We start from the raw sequence: 22,074 nt of genomic DNA, 5'->3' as shown, positions 1-22,074 counted from the left end.
AAACAGGTTCAGTTCAATGTCCAGTGTGTCTTATACTAGAGGCGTTACGGTAACGGAAAGTGGAGTGTTACCGCATACTGTACACGCCTCCTTCGACAGTACGTCCTTAAACCAAGAACAGGAATATTACACTGGTGTGTGTCTCTAATCCTACTTTACTTTTCACTGCATAGTGTTCGTGCAGAGATGATCGAAATGTTTATGTTAATTCCGCTTGCAGACTGTCTTGTATAATGTGATTCGCACTGTTGTTGACCATCTCACCATCAGAAGAGGACAGTGCATGCAGCTTTAATGCACGTAGTGTTTTTTCTGCTGCCTTGATTTATATAGACTTGCTTGGCCTTTATCAGCTAGACACTTGACCTCAAGCACTCACAAGGGTCAGTGGATACTTTTGGCCGTCACTTTAAATACCCGTGACGTTAAACTAACGGGGAAGGCGACGGTGCCTTTACTGTATACTATGCGAGTCTCGAGCGCATTTCCTGCAGCGTTGTCTGTCAGTTCTGGTTTAGGTGCTTCTTGCATTTATGCGGTTTAAAATTGTGCAATGAAGGGAACACTTCTGTTATTATTAAGAAGCTAGCGCACTAGTCGTGTGCACTTAAATGTCATCCGTTTGTTTTCATTGAAGGGGATCCTGTTGAATTCCTGCTCATCGTTTCCTGTATGTTAAGGACGCGCTAAGAAGGTCAATCATGACATCTAGTAAACAAATACGTGTGATGGTCCTCAATGATATGGAGAAACTTGAAAGGACCCTCTTCCGTCTGGACCAAGGTAAAGTTCAAGCCGTTTTTAGTAATGTTGTGTGGAATGCGCTGTATGGTACAGTACATGTGAAACGTTTGTGGTTATTTATAGATGTGCACGAGCCAACTTTATGGCCCACATCTATTCAATCATGCTCGTATGAATAAAGTGTTTTGTGCACAGTGTTGAACTATTTTATGAGATTGGTTATGCTGTGGTTACATTAGAGAAATGTAATCCTGGTGGTGTCGTGGGAGCATCAAGCAACCTAAGGATAGATTTTGTAATCTTTGGTGGAACAGCTGCTGAATTAAACTTTAATGCAAATTTCATTTTCTATATATATTTTACCAACTATTTTAAAATAGGTTAATATAAGCCAGTATTAAATCCTGTGATGGGAATTAGATTAAGTAGATCCGAAAGGTTTTGGTAACCTGTTAAATTTGATTGAGGAATGCAATATGTTAACATTGAGATTGGGAGAAAACATTTACATTTAGTCATTGAGCCGGTTTTATACAAAGCGATTTACAAGTTGGGTAAAGAATCGAAGCGATTGGGTCAAACAAAAAGCATAAGAGCAATAAAAACATCTCTCAAAAAGCCTACTACAGTTTACAGAGCCAAGTTTAGTTTATCTAAGCTTGCTATTTAAAAAATATATGAATATATGTTGTAGAAAAGATATAGAAATCATAAATGAAGAAAACAATAAATGTTCAGTCTATGGAACATTATTAATATGCAGTGCTATGGCAAACAGATTAAAGGTATAGTTCATCCAAACATAAAAATTTGGACATGACCCTTTCTTCTGTGGAACACAAAAGAAGATATTTTGAGTAATGTCTCAGTGGTTTTCTGTCAATACAATTGAGGTCAATTGACTACTTGCATTAGCCTTGTAAAGTGGTTAGAGCATCGCACTGGCAACGCCAAGGTCATGGTTTCGATCCCAGGCGATTCCACATAGTCAGAAATGTAAAGTACCATGCAATGTAAGTTGTTTTGGATAAAAGCGTCTGCCAAATACATAAATGTAAATGTAATGTATTTACAATGGGGCTTTGCTCCCTGTGAAACCTACATATAATAAGAAATGTACGCACAAACATTATCAGCGACATAAGAAGACATATTCTAAACTTCACTTGGTTCGTAATATTTGAAAGATCTGAGAAAGCAATGTCTGGTGAACGATAGCATTTCACTTCTTCTCCTCACACTGCTCCGTTGCAGATATTTAACCAACGCACACAAATCACAGAAGGAGACTAACGCCCGATTCACACATACTCCGTGTGCTGTGCGTAAATATTGACAAATGCAATGCTATCAATGTAGATGGAAATAAATGCAATTTCTGTCTATAACTATAGGGCTATCTTAAAAGTGTAGTTATAACCGTTAAGGATAAATGTCACAAAATTTATTTGGCATTAAATCTGCTCATTGCTATTTTAAAATACTCATATTTTTAAATACTTTGCAATTTGTGATATAACGTCTAATTAATTAACGTAGAACATTTAACGATCATTGTATGGTGTCAAGACTATATTGGTGGAAAACTACGTGCAAGTAGTCCATAGGGGCCAGTGTTGTTTGGTTGCCAACATTCTTCAAAATCCTTGTTTGTGTTCTGCATTAGAAAGAAAGTCATACTGGTTAGGAACGACATAAGCGTAAATAAATGACAAAAGGGTGAGGTGTCCCTGATACATGACTGTACTTTAGTACTGCCACTGTAAATCATTTTTGTAAGATTTTGTTTTCACGTGACAAACAGCAGAGAGTCATTTGTTGCTGGTCTTTTGATTCCACATAGGCTTCGAGCTCCAGTTTCGTCTGGGCCCCACTCTGCAGGGGAAACATGTGCACGTTCACACTAACTACCCTGCTGAGGGGGAGCGCTTTGATCGGCACAAATTCCGTGCCTTAAACTGGATCAACCCCACTGGAAGAGAAGATGATTCTGACAAGTTATGCACCCTTGAACTCCAGATTTCAGGCTCATACCAGTATTACTTTGGCCATGGGTGAGTTAAGCTTTATAGAAGGTTTTGGAGTATGAAATGTTATCAGTCTTAGTCTCTTCATTAATTGTTTCCCATCAGAGATGAAAAGAAGTCTGGTGGTGGATATATTGTGGTGGACCCAGTACTCCGGGTAGGGCCAGACAACCATGTTTTGCCACTAGACTGCATCAGTATCCAGACATACTTGTCCAAATGTCTTGGGCCCCTGGATGAGTGGCTGGACCGACTCAGAGTTGCCAAAGAAGCAGGTAAGTAAACAGATGATGTGTTTTTATGTTAAAGCGATAGTTCACCCAAAAAAGAAGATCCTGTCATTATTTACTCATTTCAAACCTGCGTGACTTTCTTTCTTCTGCAGAACACAGAAGAAGATATTTTGAAGATGGTTGGTAACCGAACAGCGGTGGTACCAATTCACTTCTATTGTATTGACACAAAAACAATGCAAGTGAATGGGTAACGTTGCTTCCTCAAAATATCTTCCTCGTGTTCTGCAGAAGAAAGAAAGTCATACAGGTTTGAAATGACAAGAGGGTGTGTAAATGATAACAGAATTTTGAGGATATTTTAAATGAAAAACAAGACTGCATAAGTAAACAAATTAAAAGAACTGAATGTTTCACATTGCATCAGTTGCACTTTTTTGATCTCTTTCACCTTCATCTGCATTTGAACTTCTCTTATCTTCATTTTGGGTCAGTATGTGTACATGTCCAAATCAATAACCTCAATAGCAAACTCACCGGGTCCAAGCAAGTTAACAGCCTAAAGCAGATAACCATTTATATTTTATTCAATAAGTCAGAGACAACATAAGTTTATTTAAGGACATTTTTTAGTCCAAAATTCTGTGGTTGTAACATTTCTAGAGATGTATTACTTTGTTATGTGCTTTGTTATATATAGTGTATACTTGAATATCCCCAAAAGGTAATTTTGCAATCAAATTTGTATTTTCTAGGATATAATATGATTCACTTCACGCCACTGCAGACATTAGGCGAGTCTCGGTCCTGTTATTCTCTGGCTGATCAACTGGAGCTCAACCCAGACTTCTCCCTGCCCGGACAAATGTATACTTGGACAGATGTTGGCAACCTGGTGGAGAAAATGAAGAACGAGTGGAATATGCTGTGCATCACTGATGTGGTTTACAATCATACAGGTGTGCGCAGTTCTGTGTGATAGTTGTAATGAGCATATGTTGTGTTACTGTGGTTGCACTGTTGCTTAAATGGAAACCAAAGGAGATCCTTTCACAGAAACACATTTATATAATTATCTTCTCTTATTTCTGAAAAAAGGCAAAGTCTTGGGTAGAAGCCCACACCAAAATCTCTTGCATTGAATTCATTTTCTAAAAATAGGTTATTTACAGAGGAGCTGTTGGTGAAACACTCTCCCTGTCGGACTGTGCCGCACTTCAGCTGTTGTGTTGAGCTGTTAGTGAGACTCACTATGTGAGCAGAATGCTAAAGAAGAACATTCAATGCAAAGTGACTGTGGGGGTTTAGCAAAGATTTGTGGGGAGATTTATCACTAGCTGTGAAATGGGTTTGCAAATACAAAGACGGATGTAGATGATCTTTTATAAATATGTTTAGTGCTCATATAAGAAATCATTACATACATTATTTAAAAATAAAAGGCAACTCCTGCTGTTGTCATTCGAGCTTCTAGAACTCATTCGACATTCACCTCGCAGTGCATTATGGGTAATGTCTAGTCAGTGACCATAAGGGGCAGTACACATATATTATGGGATTGAATGAATACGCTTAATATTCTCCACTATTGTTTTATACAGCACTACAAAATTGCACTATACTTAAGGGAATGGAGCTGTTTTGGACACAGCTGGTTTGTTCGATCTTTTATCACTGAGCATGGATGTGGTATAGTCAATGTTCATAGAAAACAAAGTTCATATTTCATCATTCCTGCCAGAGCTCAGCACACCAAAAGGTCAGGGAGTATATGATAACTTATCTAGAGCTGTGTGTCAATGCCGCACACATCGACTGCCTGGTAGTGTACTGTATGTGTATTCTCTGTATGTAGGTTAAATACAATTTAATCCAAATGACTCAAAATCTTTTTCAACCTGAAAACGATGTTATAAAGTAATAAGAAGGATAGTTCCTGTGATACCAATTGTATCTTAAATATATGAAAATCTGCGTAACAATCTCACACGATTACAAGTCACTAGTCATTGTGTACTGTCTTGCTCAGCTTCTAACAGCAAATGGATAAAGAAACATCCGGAGTGTGGTTATAACCTGGTTAACTCTCCTCACCTGAAGCCGGCCTGGGTGCTGGACAGAGCTCTGTGGCACTTCACCTGTGATATAAGTGAGGGCAAGTACGCAAACAAGGGTCTCCCAGCACTTATCCAGAGTCACGAACACCTTCATGTGAGTGGATAAATGTGTTTGAGGATACATTAGAAATGAATTACCGGGGGTTTATAACTTCACCTTATTTCCATTATAACAAAGTGTACATGTTTTTATTAGGCTCTCCGTGGAATCCTCTGGCAGGATGTCTATCCCAAGATTAAACTGTGGGAGTTCTTCCAGGTGAAGGTGGATCCTGTGGTTGACCAGTTTAGGTCTTTACTCCAAAGCGGTGGGTTCCTATGGAAATTCTCAGTTACAATTACATTTGGGCATTTATACTTCTATCTAAAGCAGCGGTTCTCAATCCTGGTCCTCGCGACCCACCGCTCTGCATATTTTGTGTATCTCTCTTGTTTAACACACCTGATTTAAATCTCTAGCTCATTAGAAGAGAGCTTAATGAATGAACCACGTTCAGATTGACGTGTTCCCTGAACTGTGTTCATTGCTCTCTACTCCCTGCACACATGAAATCGGCTGACGTTAATTTAAGAACACGAAGAACAAAACTTACTACGGAAGATTGAAGGGTAATTTAACCGTAATTTTGAGATTTGCGCAACATTATCCACATTTCGAACGGGATTTATGGCAGAATATCTAGTGATGTTTACTTCGCAGGGCTCTTATGGGCGTATTAAACAAACCTCCGAAGCGGTAGGAGAAGCATACAAAATATGCAGAGCAGGGGGTCGCGAGGACCGGGATTGAGAACCGCTGATCTAAAGCAATTTACAAGAGTGTTGAAAACAGTCATGTTAATGTTGATGTTCCTGTAGCTCAGCTGGAAGAGAATTGCTGTATGTCTGTGTACTATGTATATTTATTGTATTTATAAACACACACTAAACATGTATATATAAATCCAAAATGTGCATGTGTATAATAATACGTATATTTATATCTAATTTAAATTATATATTAACATATTATAATAGATTTTTATATTTTATATTTTTCTTAAATATATACATGTACAGTATGTGTATTTGTTTATAAAACCAAAATGAATATGCACAGTACCCAGACATATATTATGGTAACACAAACTTTTATTCTGGATACGATTAATCAGGATTAATCGTTTAACAGCCCTTATTGTGGCGGCTTTGACCCCAGGGATTACCTGGGTTGCTTTGGATGAAAGTATCTGCAATATATAAAAGGAAATGCAAATGTTAACCTACAGCCTTATGTTCTGTATGGTACTAGAAGCTTTAGTGAATTATGTGACATTTAAGCTTGTTTATTGATTTGGTTTTGTATGTACAGGAGCAACACCGGACAGAAGCAAAACGAATGAAAAACAGCAGCTGAAGATTGTTCAGGACCCTCAATACAGGCGCTTTGGTAACACGGTTGACATGAACTCTGCTCTGGAGATCTTTGTGCCCCATAGGTCAGTATGTTGTTATGAATTTGAGCATATATTTACCGTAGACTGCTTAGTTTTGTATTTCACACATTTTTAATCTCTGCCTACCCAGAACTGCATTTACATATATTTACAGCATTTCAGATTAAGGAATTTGTTATTTTTGTTGTAGTAACAGTCCCAGTGCCGTTGAAGACTGCTGTAACTGGCTGAGAAGGAGACTGGAGGAGTTAAATGATGAACAGTTCAGAGAAATCCAGCACCACCAGGAACAGGTACAGTAAATCTCTCTCTGCACCTTGAATTTCATGTCACGTGTTTCAGTGTAGTGATGTCATTTCTGTATTTTCAGGCGCTTAACTGCATTGATGGAACTGTGACCTATGACAGACTGGCTGACCACGGACCCAAGCTGGGCCCCGTCACCAGGAAACATCCTCTGGTCACAAGGTTTTACAATTAAACCAAAATATTGCTTAAATTTTGAAAAGGAAGATCAGTTCACCAGCTTTTGCTCCGTACATTTAAACACTGGACACTGTCTTGAGTAAAACGAGTGTTTCTAAATACATTGGTCTTCCTGCAGATATTTCACTTTTCCGTTTGAGGAGTCGACCCTTGAGCAGGATCTGCCGCTAATGAATCAGCCAGAAAAGGCCTGTCACTTCCTAGCCCACAATGGCTGGGTCATGGGGGATGATCCCTTGAGAAACTTTGCAGAACCAGGTTCGTTATTTAGCTTTTTTTCAACCCATATCTAGTGTATACTGCACATACTGTATATTAGGCTGCAAAGTATTATGTACAAAGTACATAAAACAGTTGAACAAACAAAACTAATCAAGCTTAGAATAAACTTGCATTGATGTAGAAACGTCCTGTGACCAAAAGGTGGCGGTATTAATACAGATTACAACAATACATAATCACCACATGCCAAACCTTTTTGGCAACAAGGTGAATTAAAGTTGTTTTTTCTTCTTCATATTTTGGTCAGGCTCCAACGTCTACATCAGGAGGGAGCTGATTTGCTGGGGTGACAGCGTTAAACTGCGCTATGGCAACGGGCCTGAAGACTGCCCGTACCTGTGGGCCCACATGCAGAAATACACAGAGATCACAGCCAAACACTTTGTGGGAGTGCGTCTGGACAACTGCCACTCAACCCCACTGCATGTGGCTGAGGTACAGCACGAGTGTCAAAAGATACTTTTGGCTTGTTGCAAGATAAATGATGTGTTTAAGATGAACAGGGTTTGAAAGCTAAAGAATATTAGACATGGGGGCAGGATTGATCTTTTTTCCTACACATTTTTAAATGATGAACTCATTAGTTAGTGTCATTGTTAGTCTGTTTTGGCTGATGGTTCTTTTCTGGCTGCCAGTTATTCTATTATTAGCTATGTATTTGAACCTAAGAAACATTAAGTTTGTCTTATTCTCTCTTACGGTTATGACTAAACTGTAATGGTATATTAACAAAACAATTCTGTGTCAGGTGCTTTATTGTTGGTCAAGTCAGATCAGCAGTTCGGGTTTTTCCTTGCTCTGTCAATATTCACATTTATTTATCAGAAATCTTTTGTAAGAAAACATTTTTATATCCCCTAACCCACCCACTCCATTGCCGAACCACCTACATGTGTTTTATTTAGAGTTTCAATAGAGAGCGGCCCACATTCATTTATGTTTTTAGTTATCTGGTTTATTATTGAGGTTTTAAATGTTAAATTTTAATATCAATATATGAAGATCAATATATGAAGAGTTCCTTTGCAAAAATGGATAACTCTGTTTTTATCAATTTTAATAAATCATGTTTTTTTTTTGTGCACAATGCAAACTGAAATTGTGCCTTGCAGGCCATGCTAGCAGCAGCCAGAGCAGTCAGACCCAATCTCTATGTGATAGCCGAGCTCTTCACAGGCAGCGAGCTGATTGACAATGTGTTTGTAAACCGGCTGGGAATAACCAGTCTCATCAGAGGTCTGTAGGCATGACACTGATGATGTTTTGTTTGTCTCCTCCTTTTTGCACTGCATCCCTTTCTGTTCTTTTGTCTATCTGACAATAACATTTTCATTCGCTCTCTTAATCTTCAAAACCGTCCCCAAACCATCTCTCTCATGGACTTGTTTTCTATTTCCTGGTTTAATTCGAGGCATGATTCTTTTCCCTTTCCGAACCCATTTCTTGCACCCAATCTTACCCACTAACGTTTGGGTTCCCTCTCGGCTGGGCATGTCGATCTAACCCTGATCGCTGCAGTTCATGCTGGACGCTGCCCGCGCTCTCAGGCCTGACCTGTACGTGGTGGCTGAGCTCTTCACAGGCAGCGAGGAGCTGGATAATGTGTTTGTGAATAAATTAGGAATCTCTTCACTCATCAGAGGTATGACATTCTAACAACACTAAAAACACTAAAAAGCTGTGGTGTTGAAATTTATCTGGCTTGTATCAGTGCAACTTGTGTGTGTGTTTTTTACATTGTGGTGTATGATGTAAAATATAACTATGTTATTAAATTAAACATCTTGAATTGCTAAATGTACATATACTGTAGACTCTGCATTAGGGTCTGTGGGGTCTTAGTAAACTGCCAGATTGCCTGCTAGATATTAAAAATGAATTATTAACTAAATATATAAGTAGTTTCAGAAAAAGATGCAGAAGTTGGTATGTTTTTCACTGCTCAGAAAACAGAAGTGACACAGTTTTCAGTTCATTCCCTTAATATTTTGAAATGTTTTGGTTGGCTAAGTCTGCTGTGTTTTTACTTTTCAGAGAGATTTACTCATGTTTGCTTTAAAAATATCAGCTAGTTATAAAAGATGGGTGTAACGCAGTTCAAAGTAGGGAAGGAAGGACGTGGGAACCGGCGAACATTTAAACCACTTTAATAAAAATAAAAAACAATAACACGGAAGTAAAAGATAGGCAGCCACCTCACGGTCGACTGCCGGCCACAAGAACATAAATATAAACCTAACACATGTCCGGGCCCGGTCCTCTCTCGTCAGCAGTCGCTCGTCCTCTTATGCTCCCGATCTCCTCCGTGAGATATGCGGGAACGGTGTGCGCACAGCTGATTCCAACTATCACTCACGCCACCGGCCCCGCCTCACGGCTCTCGTCCCGCCTTCCTCACCACAATGGGTTTAGGTATTAAGAATGTCTGCTGTAAGAAATCAACTGTCTGGAGAACTACTGCCTCACATAGCAACTAACATTTATTTAACTTTCTTTATCTTAAAAACGGAACAAAGCATTAGTAGATCAGTCTTGTGAATATCTCGATTATTTAAATGTCTAATAGTCTTTCTGTTAAGCAGAAAGATTCAAAACAAGTTTTTTAACAAAAGGAAAAATCTTTTCCTGTGTAGGGTTGTAACAAAAGACAGCTCACGCTTTTGAAGTGTTAATAGTGTGTGTGGTGTAACTTGTGGTTGTTTGTGCTGTGGTAGAGGCCATGAGTGCAGGAGACAGTCATGAGGAGGGTAGGCTGGTCTATCGGTACGGCGGAGAGCCTGTGGGGGCCTTTTTCCAGCCCAATCTCAGACCTCTGGTGCCCAGCATCGCCCATGCCATGTTCCTGGACATCACACATGACAATGAATGCCCTATTCAGGTGTGCCATTTCATACACTGCTCGATAAGATACAGTACGTTGGTTGGGCAATCTTGGGAACTAATGTTAATTATGATATTGTTCGTCGTAGGTCCGCTCTGTGTATGATTCGTTGCCCAGCTCTGCTATTGTTTCTATGGCCTGCTGTGCTACTGGAAGCACCAGAGGTTATGATGACATAGTTCCACACCAGGCAAGAGATTAACTTCACATGCTTGCAAACCATTGTTATATGATGCATCTATGACTTGTTTGGGTTGCATAAAAATTGGTTCTGTTCTGCTAAATGACTTTTCTGTTCTGTCAGATCTCTGTTGTGACAGAGGAACGCTTTTATACCAAATGGAATCCTGAGGCTAAACCTTCCTCATCTTCTGAGGTCAACCTGCAGTCAGGAATCATCGCTGGAAAACTGGCACTCAATCGGTTACACCAGGAACTGGCAGCAAAAGGCTTCAGCCAGGTAACTGGGAGTGGAAATTTCTGCGGGTGATATACTAACAAGTTGGATATTAACAAACACAGGCACAATATCTCATTCCCGTAAAGAATAACGCAGTCAACGCAAAATAGCGTAGGGTTTAAGGCATATTTTTTGGGGGATGTTAAATAAAGATGCAAATACCAGTACAAAAGCGAGCGCAAACCTGAGTCATTTGCATCACATGATTCATTTAAACACTCTCCTCCCATAAAGTTTGCACCTGAATTGGAAACTCTTACAAATGTATAATAAGGTCAGTCTCAAAAACATCCACACTTTTTCATGGGTAATTTTCACTGCGTGTCTTTAGTAAGTACTGACATTAGTTTTTCACACCAAAAGAGACTTATCCGCTCCTGCCATAGTGAAAATTAATAAACAGTAAAGATGAATAAACAGAATTAAACGCTCTAAATAAAACAGCCATCTATTTTGTTTTGATTAAAATAAAAAAACTTTTATTTCACAACATGTTTACTATGTTGTACTGTGTAACTTGACCTCTGTAACACAGTAAATTAAACTGACACAAACTTTGGTGTCTTGAGAAAGTTCTGGTGTTTAATACTGAATAAAAAAAGTTTGTTGTAAAATGTGAATTACATCATAGTTTACTCCACTGCAGGTGTATATGATTTTCTTTCTTCAGCAAATACAGAGTTGCAGTATATTCAATAATATGCTTAATCTTAATAGCTTTCTTATGAAGTAGAATCCGCAGTAAAATATGTAATGTTTTTACGAGAAAATATTAGCATTTTAACTTATTTAATGATTTTTATGTTGCATTTTTATGTGAACAGACATCCCAGCAAGGTTTAGATATCCACATTTTTCAAATACCTCAAGATGTTTTTTATCTACTGCGGTATCATTGCCATAGTTTTGGGTTTTCTCAACGATCTATTTAAACTTGTGCCAGTTCATCTTTCCCTTTTGATCGAGAGTATTCCCTGTGTCTTAAAATGTTTTTCAAGGTGTTTGTGGATCAAGTGGACGAGGACATTGTGGCCGTCACTCGGCATTGTCCCAGCACGCACCAATCTGTGGTTGCTGTGTGCCGCACGGCTTTCAAAAACCCCAAACACCATAATTACACGGACGAGGTTCCACCGATGTGCATCCCTGGTACGTCCTCAAAACAGATTCTCAAGCTTCGTTGTGTTTTGGCAAAGAATATTTGACTACAGTGACGAGTCACCTGTCAAACGCCCTATACTGTTACTTCTTTTTAAAGCATTCTTGAAGAATCATTTTATTAGAATAGTGCTTTATTGTTTACTTTTATTGAGCTCGAGAGAAATGTTTAATTATACTGTAAATAATGACAGAATTTGTGTGAGTTGCTCCTTTAAGCTGATCAAATTTTCCTACTAGCCCTAATTCAGATTCTGGAAGGATTGCTTGTTCGTGAACACTCTCCAATATTTGTTCTTTGTCTTAATGCCTGAGTTCAATCCAACACCTGGACAAATCTCTCCAACAAACCCTCTCTCACAGGTAAGATAGAGGAGGTGGTGCTGGAGGCGCGTACAGTGGAGAGGCAGGCGGGTTCCTACAAAAAAGATGAGAAGAGCATAAATGGCATGCCTGGGTACACGGTGGAGATTAAAGAGCACATCCAGGTAACCAGTAACCTGAGTGGAGTTAGACCGCTCTAATTATAACCGTCCCGTCTGACACAATAGACTTTACTAAGAAAGGTTCAACCCCTACCCTGCTGTTTTAGTACCGCAACCCTTAAAGAGCTCTGGTTTCATCTCAATGACTTGTTTTGCTATACCTCCTCTTTCCTGCCTGGCTGTAAATGTCCGCCCGGACTTGCTTTGGCTTTTGATTGACTATAGTGTCAACACTAAACAAGTTAATGTTATCTCTGAGAGGGTTCTTTGTTTGTGCTCAGTTGAAGGACAGTAAGGTGGCGAGACAGGCTGGCGTGACGTCTCAAGGGTGCAGTGAATTCGTGCAGGAGATCCTGTTCGAGCGGCTCACGCCTGGAAGCGTCATTGCTTTCAGGTCAGACTTCAAAGGCTTTGCAAAAGCTTCACTGAATAGACACAGACTTGACATTTAGTGTGTAAATGAGTTGCATACCATGTCAGAGATTCCCAACTTGTTTTGCTTCAGCACCGGGGTTTTACATTAAACATCACGTGTGACCCAGCACAAGTTTCTAAAGTAAAGCACTAAAATGTATTGTGTTGCAGTGACCGTACAAGAAATATCACCGCATATCCATTTATTCCTAAATACTGTCAAGTCTTTTGTGCACTAACTTTGACCTCTACGAACAACTTGACATCTAATTTGCTTGTCTTACGTTGGATTTTATTATTTGCATTAAGAATAGAATCCCTACTATCAGAGCCCAATCGTAAGTCATTTTTGGATCAAAACCCACCCGTTGAGAAGAACCACTGCCCCTATGGCAACCTATTGACTTTGTGCATTCAATTCAGTGGTTTATTTTGTTGAAGAGGTGAGGATCTGACTGTTTTTCTCTTTCATAGAGTGAGTCTGGACCCCAAATCCCAGGAGCTGGTGGGTGTGTTAAGGCATCATCTCATTCAGTTCAACCCTCTTTATAAAGCAGGCAGTCTGCCTGATCAAAACACACCTGATGCCCTGAAGACACCGCTTGGACAGTGAGTTCACACGGGTGAACATTGAGGAGTCTTATTGTTGTTTTCATCAACTTTCCACATTTACATATATTAAAGAAAGAAATAGGGCTTAAGTTGTTTTAAGACAGCTTTTTTTAAGATGCACTGTGAAACATTAAGAAGGTTCTATTGACAGAAATGCAAAAGAGAGCGCTTTTCCACCATCGCGCCGAACCATTCCTAATCTCAGTCTGAAACAGTTACAGTTATGTTTCCACGTGAGCCTGGTTCGACACGGAGAATGTGATAACATCTTAGTCCTGTGTCAGCCACCTCAGTGCTTCGAAAGATAGGAGGTGAGCCGTTGGTTGCAGTTTGCAACCTCAGCGCTAGATGCTGCTTAATTTCATACACTGGACCTTTAAAGGTCACATTGAAACGTAAGCCTGTAAAAAATTCCAATACTGGCAGAGCATAACAATTACGTCAATATCACATGTTCAATTACCAGGAAATGCACATGTGGGTGTTAAAGGTTCTTTTGGAACCATACAGCTAACTCATTTTCTTTTATAGCATTGTTTTGCACATTTGAGTGTGCTGTAAAGGCGAGTAAAAGGACACAAGGTCATCCTGCTAAAGATTTCAGACAATACAGGAGCTCAACGTGTGTCTTCACACCATTTTCATTTTCTTCTCCATCAGGATTATGTCTAAACTGACTTTGGCTGATATGAATATTCTGCTGTTTCGCTGCGACGCTGAAGAGAAGGAGGATGGAGGAGGCTGTTATAACATCCCCGTCTGGACCACACTCAAATATGGTGGTCTGCAAGGTCGGATTTTAGACTTCAGTCAATTAAATGCCATGAGACTGCTAATGAAAAAGTTAAAACCATTGGCAATTTAAAATGCTTCTTAAAAGACTTTTATTTTGGCTTCACTTACCTTATTCAGTATTTGTTCTGATGTCATGTCATTCACACAGGGCTATTATCGGTGATGGCAGATATTCGACCCAAAAAGGATCTGGGCCACCCGTTCTGTGACAACCTAAGGCAGGGGGATTGGATGATCGACTACGTGAGCAACAGGCTGATGTCCCAAAGCGGGACGCTGGCAGAGGTGAATAAGTCGAGAGCTCAAAATATGCACAATATATACTAGCGGATAATCTCAGGGGGTTCACTGGAGCTTTGAGGATTGCCAGAGTTTATGACACGCGTCACAGATACATAAGTCAAAATAAACCTGGTTTAAATCTGGTTGAGGTTTTGAATTCCTTTTGTCTGTAGGTGGGTCAGTGGTTCCACGCTATATTTGCGTACTTGAAGCACATCCCTCGCTATCTCATCCCATGTTACTTTGATGCCATCCTGGTAGGGGCCTACAGCGCTGCCCTTGATGTGACCTTCAAACAAATGTCAAGGTGAGTCTTAGTATCATTTTGATTTATTGTGTGTTTCTGTCTGAATAAATAGATCAGGAATACTCTTGTTCAGTTTAAAGCATTGATTGCCCCTTATTCTGTCAGTTTTGTACAGAATGGCTCAACTTTTGTAAAGCTTCTGGCTCTGGGATCGGTCCAGATGTGTGGCGTGGGTCAATATCCAGCTCTTCCACCTCTCTCACCAGCCCTGACAGATGTGCCTTATCGTTTCAATGAGATCACAAAGCAGAAAGAGCAGTGCTGTGTCTCGATGGCTGCAGGTGACTCGTCTCTTCGGTCAGTGCTGTCATGGTGAAATTGCTCAGATCACCAGAGTAAATCATTTTTTTGGGTGCTTTTACAGGATTGCCTCATTTCTCTGCTGGAATCTTCCGTTGTTGGGGCAGAGACACATTTATCGCCCTGAGGGGACTCATGCTGGTCACCGGTCGACACCTGGAGGCCAGGTACTCATATGAATTAAGTTTATTTTTTAAAGACTCTACCTAGACATACATCTGTGTTAATGATATCAGGTAATGATATCAGAGGCTTCTTGTGAACCACAAAAGAAGATATTTTGACATGTAGTTTTGTCAATACAATGGAAGTCAATGAGGACCGATGTTGTTTGGTTACGAACATTCTTCACAAGATCTTCTTTTGCGTTCTGCAAACGAAAGAAAGCCAAACCGGCTTGGAATGTCATGAGAGTAAGTGGAAGATGAACGAATGATCATTTGTGGGTGAGATAAATTCCTCCTCCTTCTCCACACAGGAATATTATCCTGGCCTTCGCTGGTACTCTGAGGCACGGGCTCATCCCCAACCTGTTAGGAGAGGGTGTTGGGGCGCGTTTTAATTGTCGTGATGCAGTTTGGTGGTGGCTGCAGTGCATTCAGGACTACTGTACCATAGTACCCAACGGCACTGACATCCTCCAGTGCCCCGTGTCCAGAATGTACCCTACAGACGACTCTAACGCCTTGCCAACAGGCACTGTGGTAAACCACATATTTGTCTGATTTTCAGTTTGTATGTTCTCCAAATTCATTATTTGGCTTTTAAAAGCTGTTCTACTTTGCTGATGTCACAGGAGCAACCGTTGTACGAAGTGATTCACGAGGCAATGGAGCGTCACGTGCAGGGTGTAGAGTTTAGAGAGAGAAACGCCGGACCGCAGATTGACCGCAACATGAGAGATGAAGGTACCAAAGAAATTTTGTAAACCACAGACTCTGACGTTTCTTCAAAAATAACTGTTGAATGTGTATCTTCCCAGGTTTCAATATAGTGGCCAAGGTGAACCCTGACACTGGCTTTGTGTATGGCGGAAATCGATTTAACTGCGGGACCTGGATGGACAAAATGGGAGAGAGTGAGAGAGCCCGCAACAAAGGCATCCCGGCCACACCAAGGCAGGCCTTCAAATCTCTGAAAACCACATTTATCCTCTATATTTGCATCTCTATGCCAACCTTTTATTTGTGATGCAGAGATGGCTCAGCCGTGGAAATAGTCGGTCTGTGCAAGTCTACCTTACGTTGGCTGGTGGAGTTAAACAAACAAGGGCTGTTTCCTTACAATACCTTGAACATTAATAAAGATGGTGAGCTCGGATGTTGTTCAGCTGTTTTATATCTACCCCCTAGATTTATGCATTACTGTTTATCAAGCACTGCTGAGTCTTGTTTTATCTTATGTGCAGGCACACAGCTCTCTGTGTCCTATGAAGACTGGGATAGAAAAATCCAGAAGAACTTTGAGAAGTTGTTCTATGTGTCCCAGGACCCAAATGACCCCAACGAGTTGCACCCCGAGCTGGTTCATAAGCGAGGCATTTACAAAGACAGCTTTGGAGCTTCCAGTCCCTGGTGCGACTACCAGCTCAGACCCAACTTCACCATTGCCATGGTGGTGGTAAGAAGTTATTCTGAAAGTAACAAAAAGCAAGGAAGTCTTGGTCTTTAATATGTTTAGATGAATGTTTTATGCTTCATAGGCTCCAGAGCTGTTTACTGTGGAGAATGCTTGGGAAGCTTTGAACATTGCAGAAGAGAAACTTCTTGGACCTCTTGGGATGAAGACTTTAGATCCAGAGTGAGATTTCACATTCTCCTACCACCTCACTTGAAGTGTAGCATAATGTCTTGCCTATCTGTGTCTGATTGTCTTACTTTAACAGTGACATGGTTTACAGTGGAGTTTATGACAATTCTCTTGACAATGACAACTATAACATCACCAGAGGATTCAACTATCACCAAGGCCCTGTAAGTTCCTATCTATTTCTCGATCAGCATCATTTCTCTTGGAGATTTCTCATCTTTTTTTATCATTTCTCATTTTCCCTCGTCAGGAGTGGCTCTGGCCAATTGGATACTTCCTTCGTGCCAAGATCTATTTCGCTAGGAAGCTTGGCCCAGACGTCTATGAAAGGACAGTGTACTTGGTGAAGAATGTCCTCTCTCGCCATTACATCCACTTGGAAAGGTAAATCGGTTATCCGTGGTTGACCAAAATTGATAGATACGTGGACGATGTTATACAGATATTGCGAATTAAATATGTACTAATTTGTGCAGTTTGTCATGAAAGTAGATCATTAATAAACTCACTATTAAAAATTGTTAATAATATTTGAAGAGCTAAAAAACAGAGATCATGTTCTTTTTTGTGTGTTTTGATGAATATCAATCAAACTGGAGTCGGGTTGTTTTGATTAAGTAATAATAACACGAAAAAATGCAGCTAACTAACACAATGAAAGATCTGAAAAAAATCTGTTTTTGCAAATAAACTCTTCATTTACTTAAAAGTTTAAACTCCAGAATTAATATTTAAATGCAATTGTCACAGTTCGCTCTAAAACATAATACAGTCTGACCTGTAGAATAAAATAACTCTATGTTGAGACACCCAACATAATCTTTCATGTTTTTTTCTCAGGTCATCCTGGAAGGGTCTTCCAGAGCTCACTAATGAAAATGGCCAGTATTGCCCCTTTAGCTGTGAAACCCAAGCCTGGTCTATTGCCGCTGTGCTTGAGGTTCTTCATGATCTGTGAGCTGGGATTCTCATCTTCATTTTCCACCGATCTTGTTTTAGTGCTCGTGAGCTAAAGTTACCAGCTTGAGCTAATGCAGACAGTTTACCTCACTCTTCTGTGTGAAGTACCAAAGTCAACATCCTCCCATTCATTTTCAATAGGACATTTTCTTGTTCCTCCCGTTGTATCATTCAGCTAAAGCGACAGCACTGTAGCAACTTTGAGTGACTTCTTTAGACTGTGAGGTTGCCCTTAATGTAACTTAATTGAGATACATAGTCATAATGTTGTGGTGTTTTTCTGTCAGTCAGTCACATTTCCTATGTTTCAGTGTTTAGTATAAATAACCCTTTATTGTAGGTTAGTGTCTTTGTCCTAAAGCTACTGTGTGTGGACAGTCATCATAATGTTCACACTGTGGTAACCTTCTGATGTTCTCACAAAATGGTTTTTGGGTGCATGTTGAAAATGAGTGAACAATTATAATAATATTGTAAAAATATAGTAGACATAAATGTGAAATAAAAAAGTTGAAAGGGTAACTCTCCAACTTATTATTTGTTAAACTGTGTCCATAGTTTGCCAAAAATGTGTTTCATTTCATATTGACTGTATTTTCGTTATTACGAAATATTATTATTGTGTGGCAGCCATAATACATTAAAATAATAACTGCTATTGACTAAATTCTTATTATGTTTGGATTACCTTATCTTAAACAATAGAGAGCATTCAATTATATGACTATTTATACTAAAAGCTTACTTTTTTTTTTACAGATTTTTCCAAAAACTGTAATTTAATGGAATTTTACGGTTTAACCAACAGATTTTCATGTATGTTTTAAATCTTGTCAAAACCATCAAATTAAATGTAAAACAGGGAAAAATATCTTTATAGGGGAAAAAAATATTTGATGGTATATTTCTGCCACCCCAACAGCCCAAAAGATTTTTTTACATTCTTTTTTGAAATACAGTCAAAAACGGTCAAATTACAGGAAAAGACCACAAATTTACAACAACAGAGGAGGGAACACCTTGTAAATTTAAAGGAAAAACGGTTATTTTACGGAATAAAATACGTGTTTTTTTAAGTATAAGTAAAGTTTAAGTAAAGCACATGAATTTTTACAACATTAAGAGAAGTTTTACATTTTGTGCGAGGAGAATCAGCCCGAGTTGCAGCATACCTGCAGCAAGTCTGCATTTGTGGTAGGAATTCTGTTGAGAAATAAAACATTCGTGTAACATTCAATGTATGAGGTATATTCAAAAAAAAGGAAATCTGAATACTTACAGGTATAGAACCAGCATGTAGTGGTGGAGGTTTTGAAGTTGTATCATTAACAGATAATCGAATTGTTGGGCTGGTCACATTGGTCCAAAAAGACTTGTAGTCCGAAACAAATGTCACGCTGCAAGAAAATGGCAAAAATGATTTATGAGTTATGAAATTATGAATTAAATCTATGAGTTACATATGTATAACTTAACTCAATCGATAAATAAATATACCAGAAATGAATATCACTCAAGAAGGGATTTGATGGTGCTTCCCATGTAGCTTTAAACTGGGATTTCCTGTTTCCAGATGCTTGACTGAGAGTGGAGTTCTGAGGGTCACAATAAAAGTGCTTTATATGAAGCATTAAAGCAAATATTACATATTTAAATGCATATAACATTTTTTTATGCATTATTAATGCCGTACCTCAATGTTTAAGCAGTTCAGCCCACGGGATTGGACAGTATTTATTGATGTAAATCGTCCTACAGTAGTGTTTGTGCCCACCTCCCTGGCCTGTAACATGAAGCCTTGGAATTCAGAGGCATTCTCCAGCGCCTGCAGGGTTACTGAAAGTTAAACACAGAGATGTGTGTTGACCTCTCCACGCCTTTCAGTGTATCTCGATTTGACCATTGCTTCTTACATAATCTTGAGCTTTACAGGAAAACACAATAATATGAGCATTGTAAAACCACCACATAATCCTTATTTCAGCATTAAGGTAGGATGACATCATAGGACATGTCCTGTTAATAACAAAAAAATTGGTCTCAACCATTAAACATAAAATACTTAAATAGTAAAGTGAGTCAATTATGTGTCAAGAATAGCCACAATTAAAAAAGGAAAAACCATAACTCTCTAGGGAAAGTAGCGGGAGCTTGAAAGTGCATCTCACCTATGATGCTTTGTCCTGGTCTGAATGTGGTGCTGTTTACAGAGACACTGTATGGAGAGATGCTGGTCTGGGGCTGAAAGTATGCATGATTGGGTAACATGCTCTGACAGGACTCCTCCACCCTACCATCACGGTAAGCCATGACCCCTCTCACACACCACACGCACACAAGCAGAATGCAAACATGCATCTAAAAACAACAACAACATCTTAAGAAAATCCTTTAGTTTTTATTTGACTGATTGTAGAAAACAATAAATCTAAAAGCAGAGGTTAAGAACTCATTGACTTCCATTTGCTTCACTTAAATATTTTAATAGTAGATTCTCAATTCAATTAAATATACTGTATATAGCACATGTTTTCTGTCCTTCCCAAACCTTGTATCTACATATATTGTGATTTTTGTCAAGAATCATTATCATTAGTCACCCTTTATGTTTGTCACATGGTTTTGCAAATATCCAACCGATAAAAGGATTTAAAAGTGCAAGTCATCTTTGACAACAAAGTATTTAATCATTTTAAACAGTGTTCTTTCCATTTCATGAAAAACAGCAATTTCAGACCTCCAAGGTTTTGGGAGGACAGCGACGAAATGAATAAAAACATCTAACTTACTGTTGTGAGATGTTTGCACCTCCAGAAGCAGGAACAAATGAGTGAGCTTGTCATAAATTCTTAAAAGTGTAAAGAAGCAAACACACACCTTCAGTAAAAATGACACCTTGACAAAGGCTTGTTGCCGAAACGTCTGTCTAATGAAAAGCTTGCACAAGGAAGTGCCATTTATTCCCCATTAATATAGGCTGAATAAGTTTCAGGTGGGTATAGATAGTCTTTTGTGCTGGCCCATTCCAGGTGAAGTGTTTCCCAACCCGTACAGTATATTGGGTTTCTAGTGTTAAGCTTTTTCTTTGTAAATGTCTTTAGTTTGTGATTGGTGCATTTATCTTTATTCAGTCACCAGCTATAGTTCACACGGATTACAGCTTTGTGTCATGTACGCTACCGGTCAAATGTTTAGGATCACTTGACAAAAATGGTTTCTCATGCTCTTAAAAATCTTTTAATATGAAGATGTTTCAACGTTTCAAATGACTTGTGTGGACAAAGATATAATTGTGCCAACATATTTCATTCTTTCTAGAAAACTTCAATTTATATAAAAAAATGTTTTTGAAATGGATTATTGATGTGAAGTGAAAGTGATCATTAATTAGTCAGATATGGAGACCCATACCTGAAATGTGACCTCTGCTTTTAACCCATCCAGAGAATGGTGAACACACGCATGCAAGTGGTGAAAACACGTACACACGGAGCAGTGGGCAGCTATCATTGCATCGCATGTGTCAAGGGCACCTCCATCGTTACCCGCCGGCCCTGAGAATCGAAGCCGGCAACCTTCTGTTCACGAGTCCGACCATTAGGCCACGACTACCCCATATTGTACAAAACAATGAATTTAAACAGCCTATAAGAGTCCAGCATTGATGGAAATTCCAAAAGTAATGTTTAAACAGGTGTCCCAGGTTGAGACATCAAGAAGCTGGCTTAAAAAAATGTCAAGAGAACGATTTAGCAATTTCAAGTCACTTCTCTGAAGGTGCTAAAATAGAATATAGAGTTCATTTATTTTGAATGCTTTTAGTCACAACATAATTCCCACAGTTACAATTGTATTATTCCATGGTTTTGATTAGTTTACTATTTGTTTAAAATGTGGAAAAAACAAAAACAAAGAATGAGTGACTGAGTGATCTCAAACGTTTGATCGGTAGTGTATCTTTGAACATGTAAAAAGTTATTTTTGAAGATGGAATAGAAACACCCTCAGGTTTTTTCATTATATTGCTCACTATTACTAATTATCTTAGCTGAGTTGACAGAAAACATCCATATTGTACAAAAAAGGAAAAGAGTGACTCACATTCACGATAAACCATGCCAAGTCAATCTATTTTTTTTCTAAGTGAACATTTCATAAACAACACCACTCAAAAGATCAACACCACAAAGCCCCAATCTGAAAACAAAAAGGTTTTATTTCTTCTAGACAAAAAGTGTACACAAATACAAACAAAACAAAACAACTTTGTACATATATCAAAGGAT

At 39.0% G+C, this 22,074-nt stretch overlaps 1 protein-coding gene across 4 annotated transcripts; it reads left to right on the top strand.

Moving 5' to 3' along the window:
- Window positions 1-59: 59 nt before the first annotated feature.
- Window positions 60-18,310, top strand: agla (amylo-alpha-1, 6-glucosidase, 4-alpha-glucanotransferase a). Of its 4 annotated transcripts, none has more exons than XM_056742962.1 (34): window positions 60-134; window positions 638-783; window positions 2,588-2,798; window positions 2,877-3,046; window positions 3,760-3,963; window positions 5,034-5,215; window positions 5,318-5,429; window positions 6,473-6,599; window positions 6,748-6,850; window positions 6,928-7,025; window positions 7,162-7,301; window positions 7,573-7,760; window positions 8,844-8,967; window positions 10,040-10,203; window positions 10,295-10,396; window positions 10,511-10,666; window positions 11,665-11,815; window positions 12,188-12,312; window positions 12,591-12,703; window positions 13,198-13,332; window positions 13,996-14,126; window positions 14,279-14,415; window positions 14,586-14,719; window positions 14,825-15,000; window positions 15,084-15,186; window positions 15,498-15,723; window positions 15,816-15,927; window positions 16,002-16,137; window positions 16,216-16,328; window positions 16,428-16,639; window positions 16,722-16,819; window positions 16,905-16,992; window positions 17,079-17,212; window positions 17,669-18,310. In XM_056742962.1, exons 2-34 carry the CDS (start codon window positions 702-704, stop codon window positions 17,784-17,786), a joined length of 4,605 nt encoding a protein of 1,534 aa, XP_056598940.1. In that variant the 5' UTR covers window positions 60-134; window positions 638-701; the 3' UTR covers window positions 17,787-18,310. The 4 variants fall into 4 exon arrangements, with proteins under 4 accessions (XP_056598940.1, XP_056598941.1, XP_056598938.1 ...); XM_056742963.1 differs by lacking the exon at window positions 60-134 and adding an exon at window positions 164-383; XM_056742960.1 differs by lacking the exon at window positions 60-134 and having other exon boundaries at window positions 448-783.
- The last annotated feature ends 3,764 nt before the right edge of the window (window positions 18,311-22,074 follow it).

Source organism: Triplophysa dalaica, chromosome 3 (genome assembly GCF_015846415.1).
Source record: "Triplophysa dalaica isolate WHDGS20190420 chromosome 3, ASM1584641v1, whole genome shotgun sequence".
NCBI classification, from domain to species: Eukaryota; Metazoa; Chordata; class Actinopteri; order Cypriniformes; family Nemacheilidae; genus Triplophysa; species Triplophysa dalaica.
This window is presented reverse-complemented; position numbering and strand designations above follow the sequence as displayed.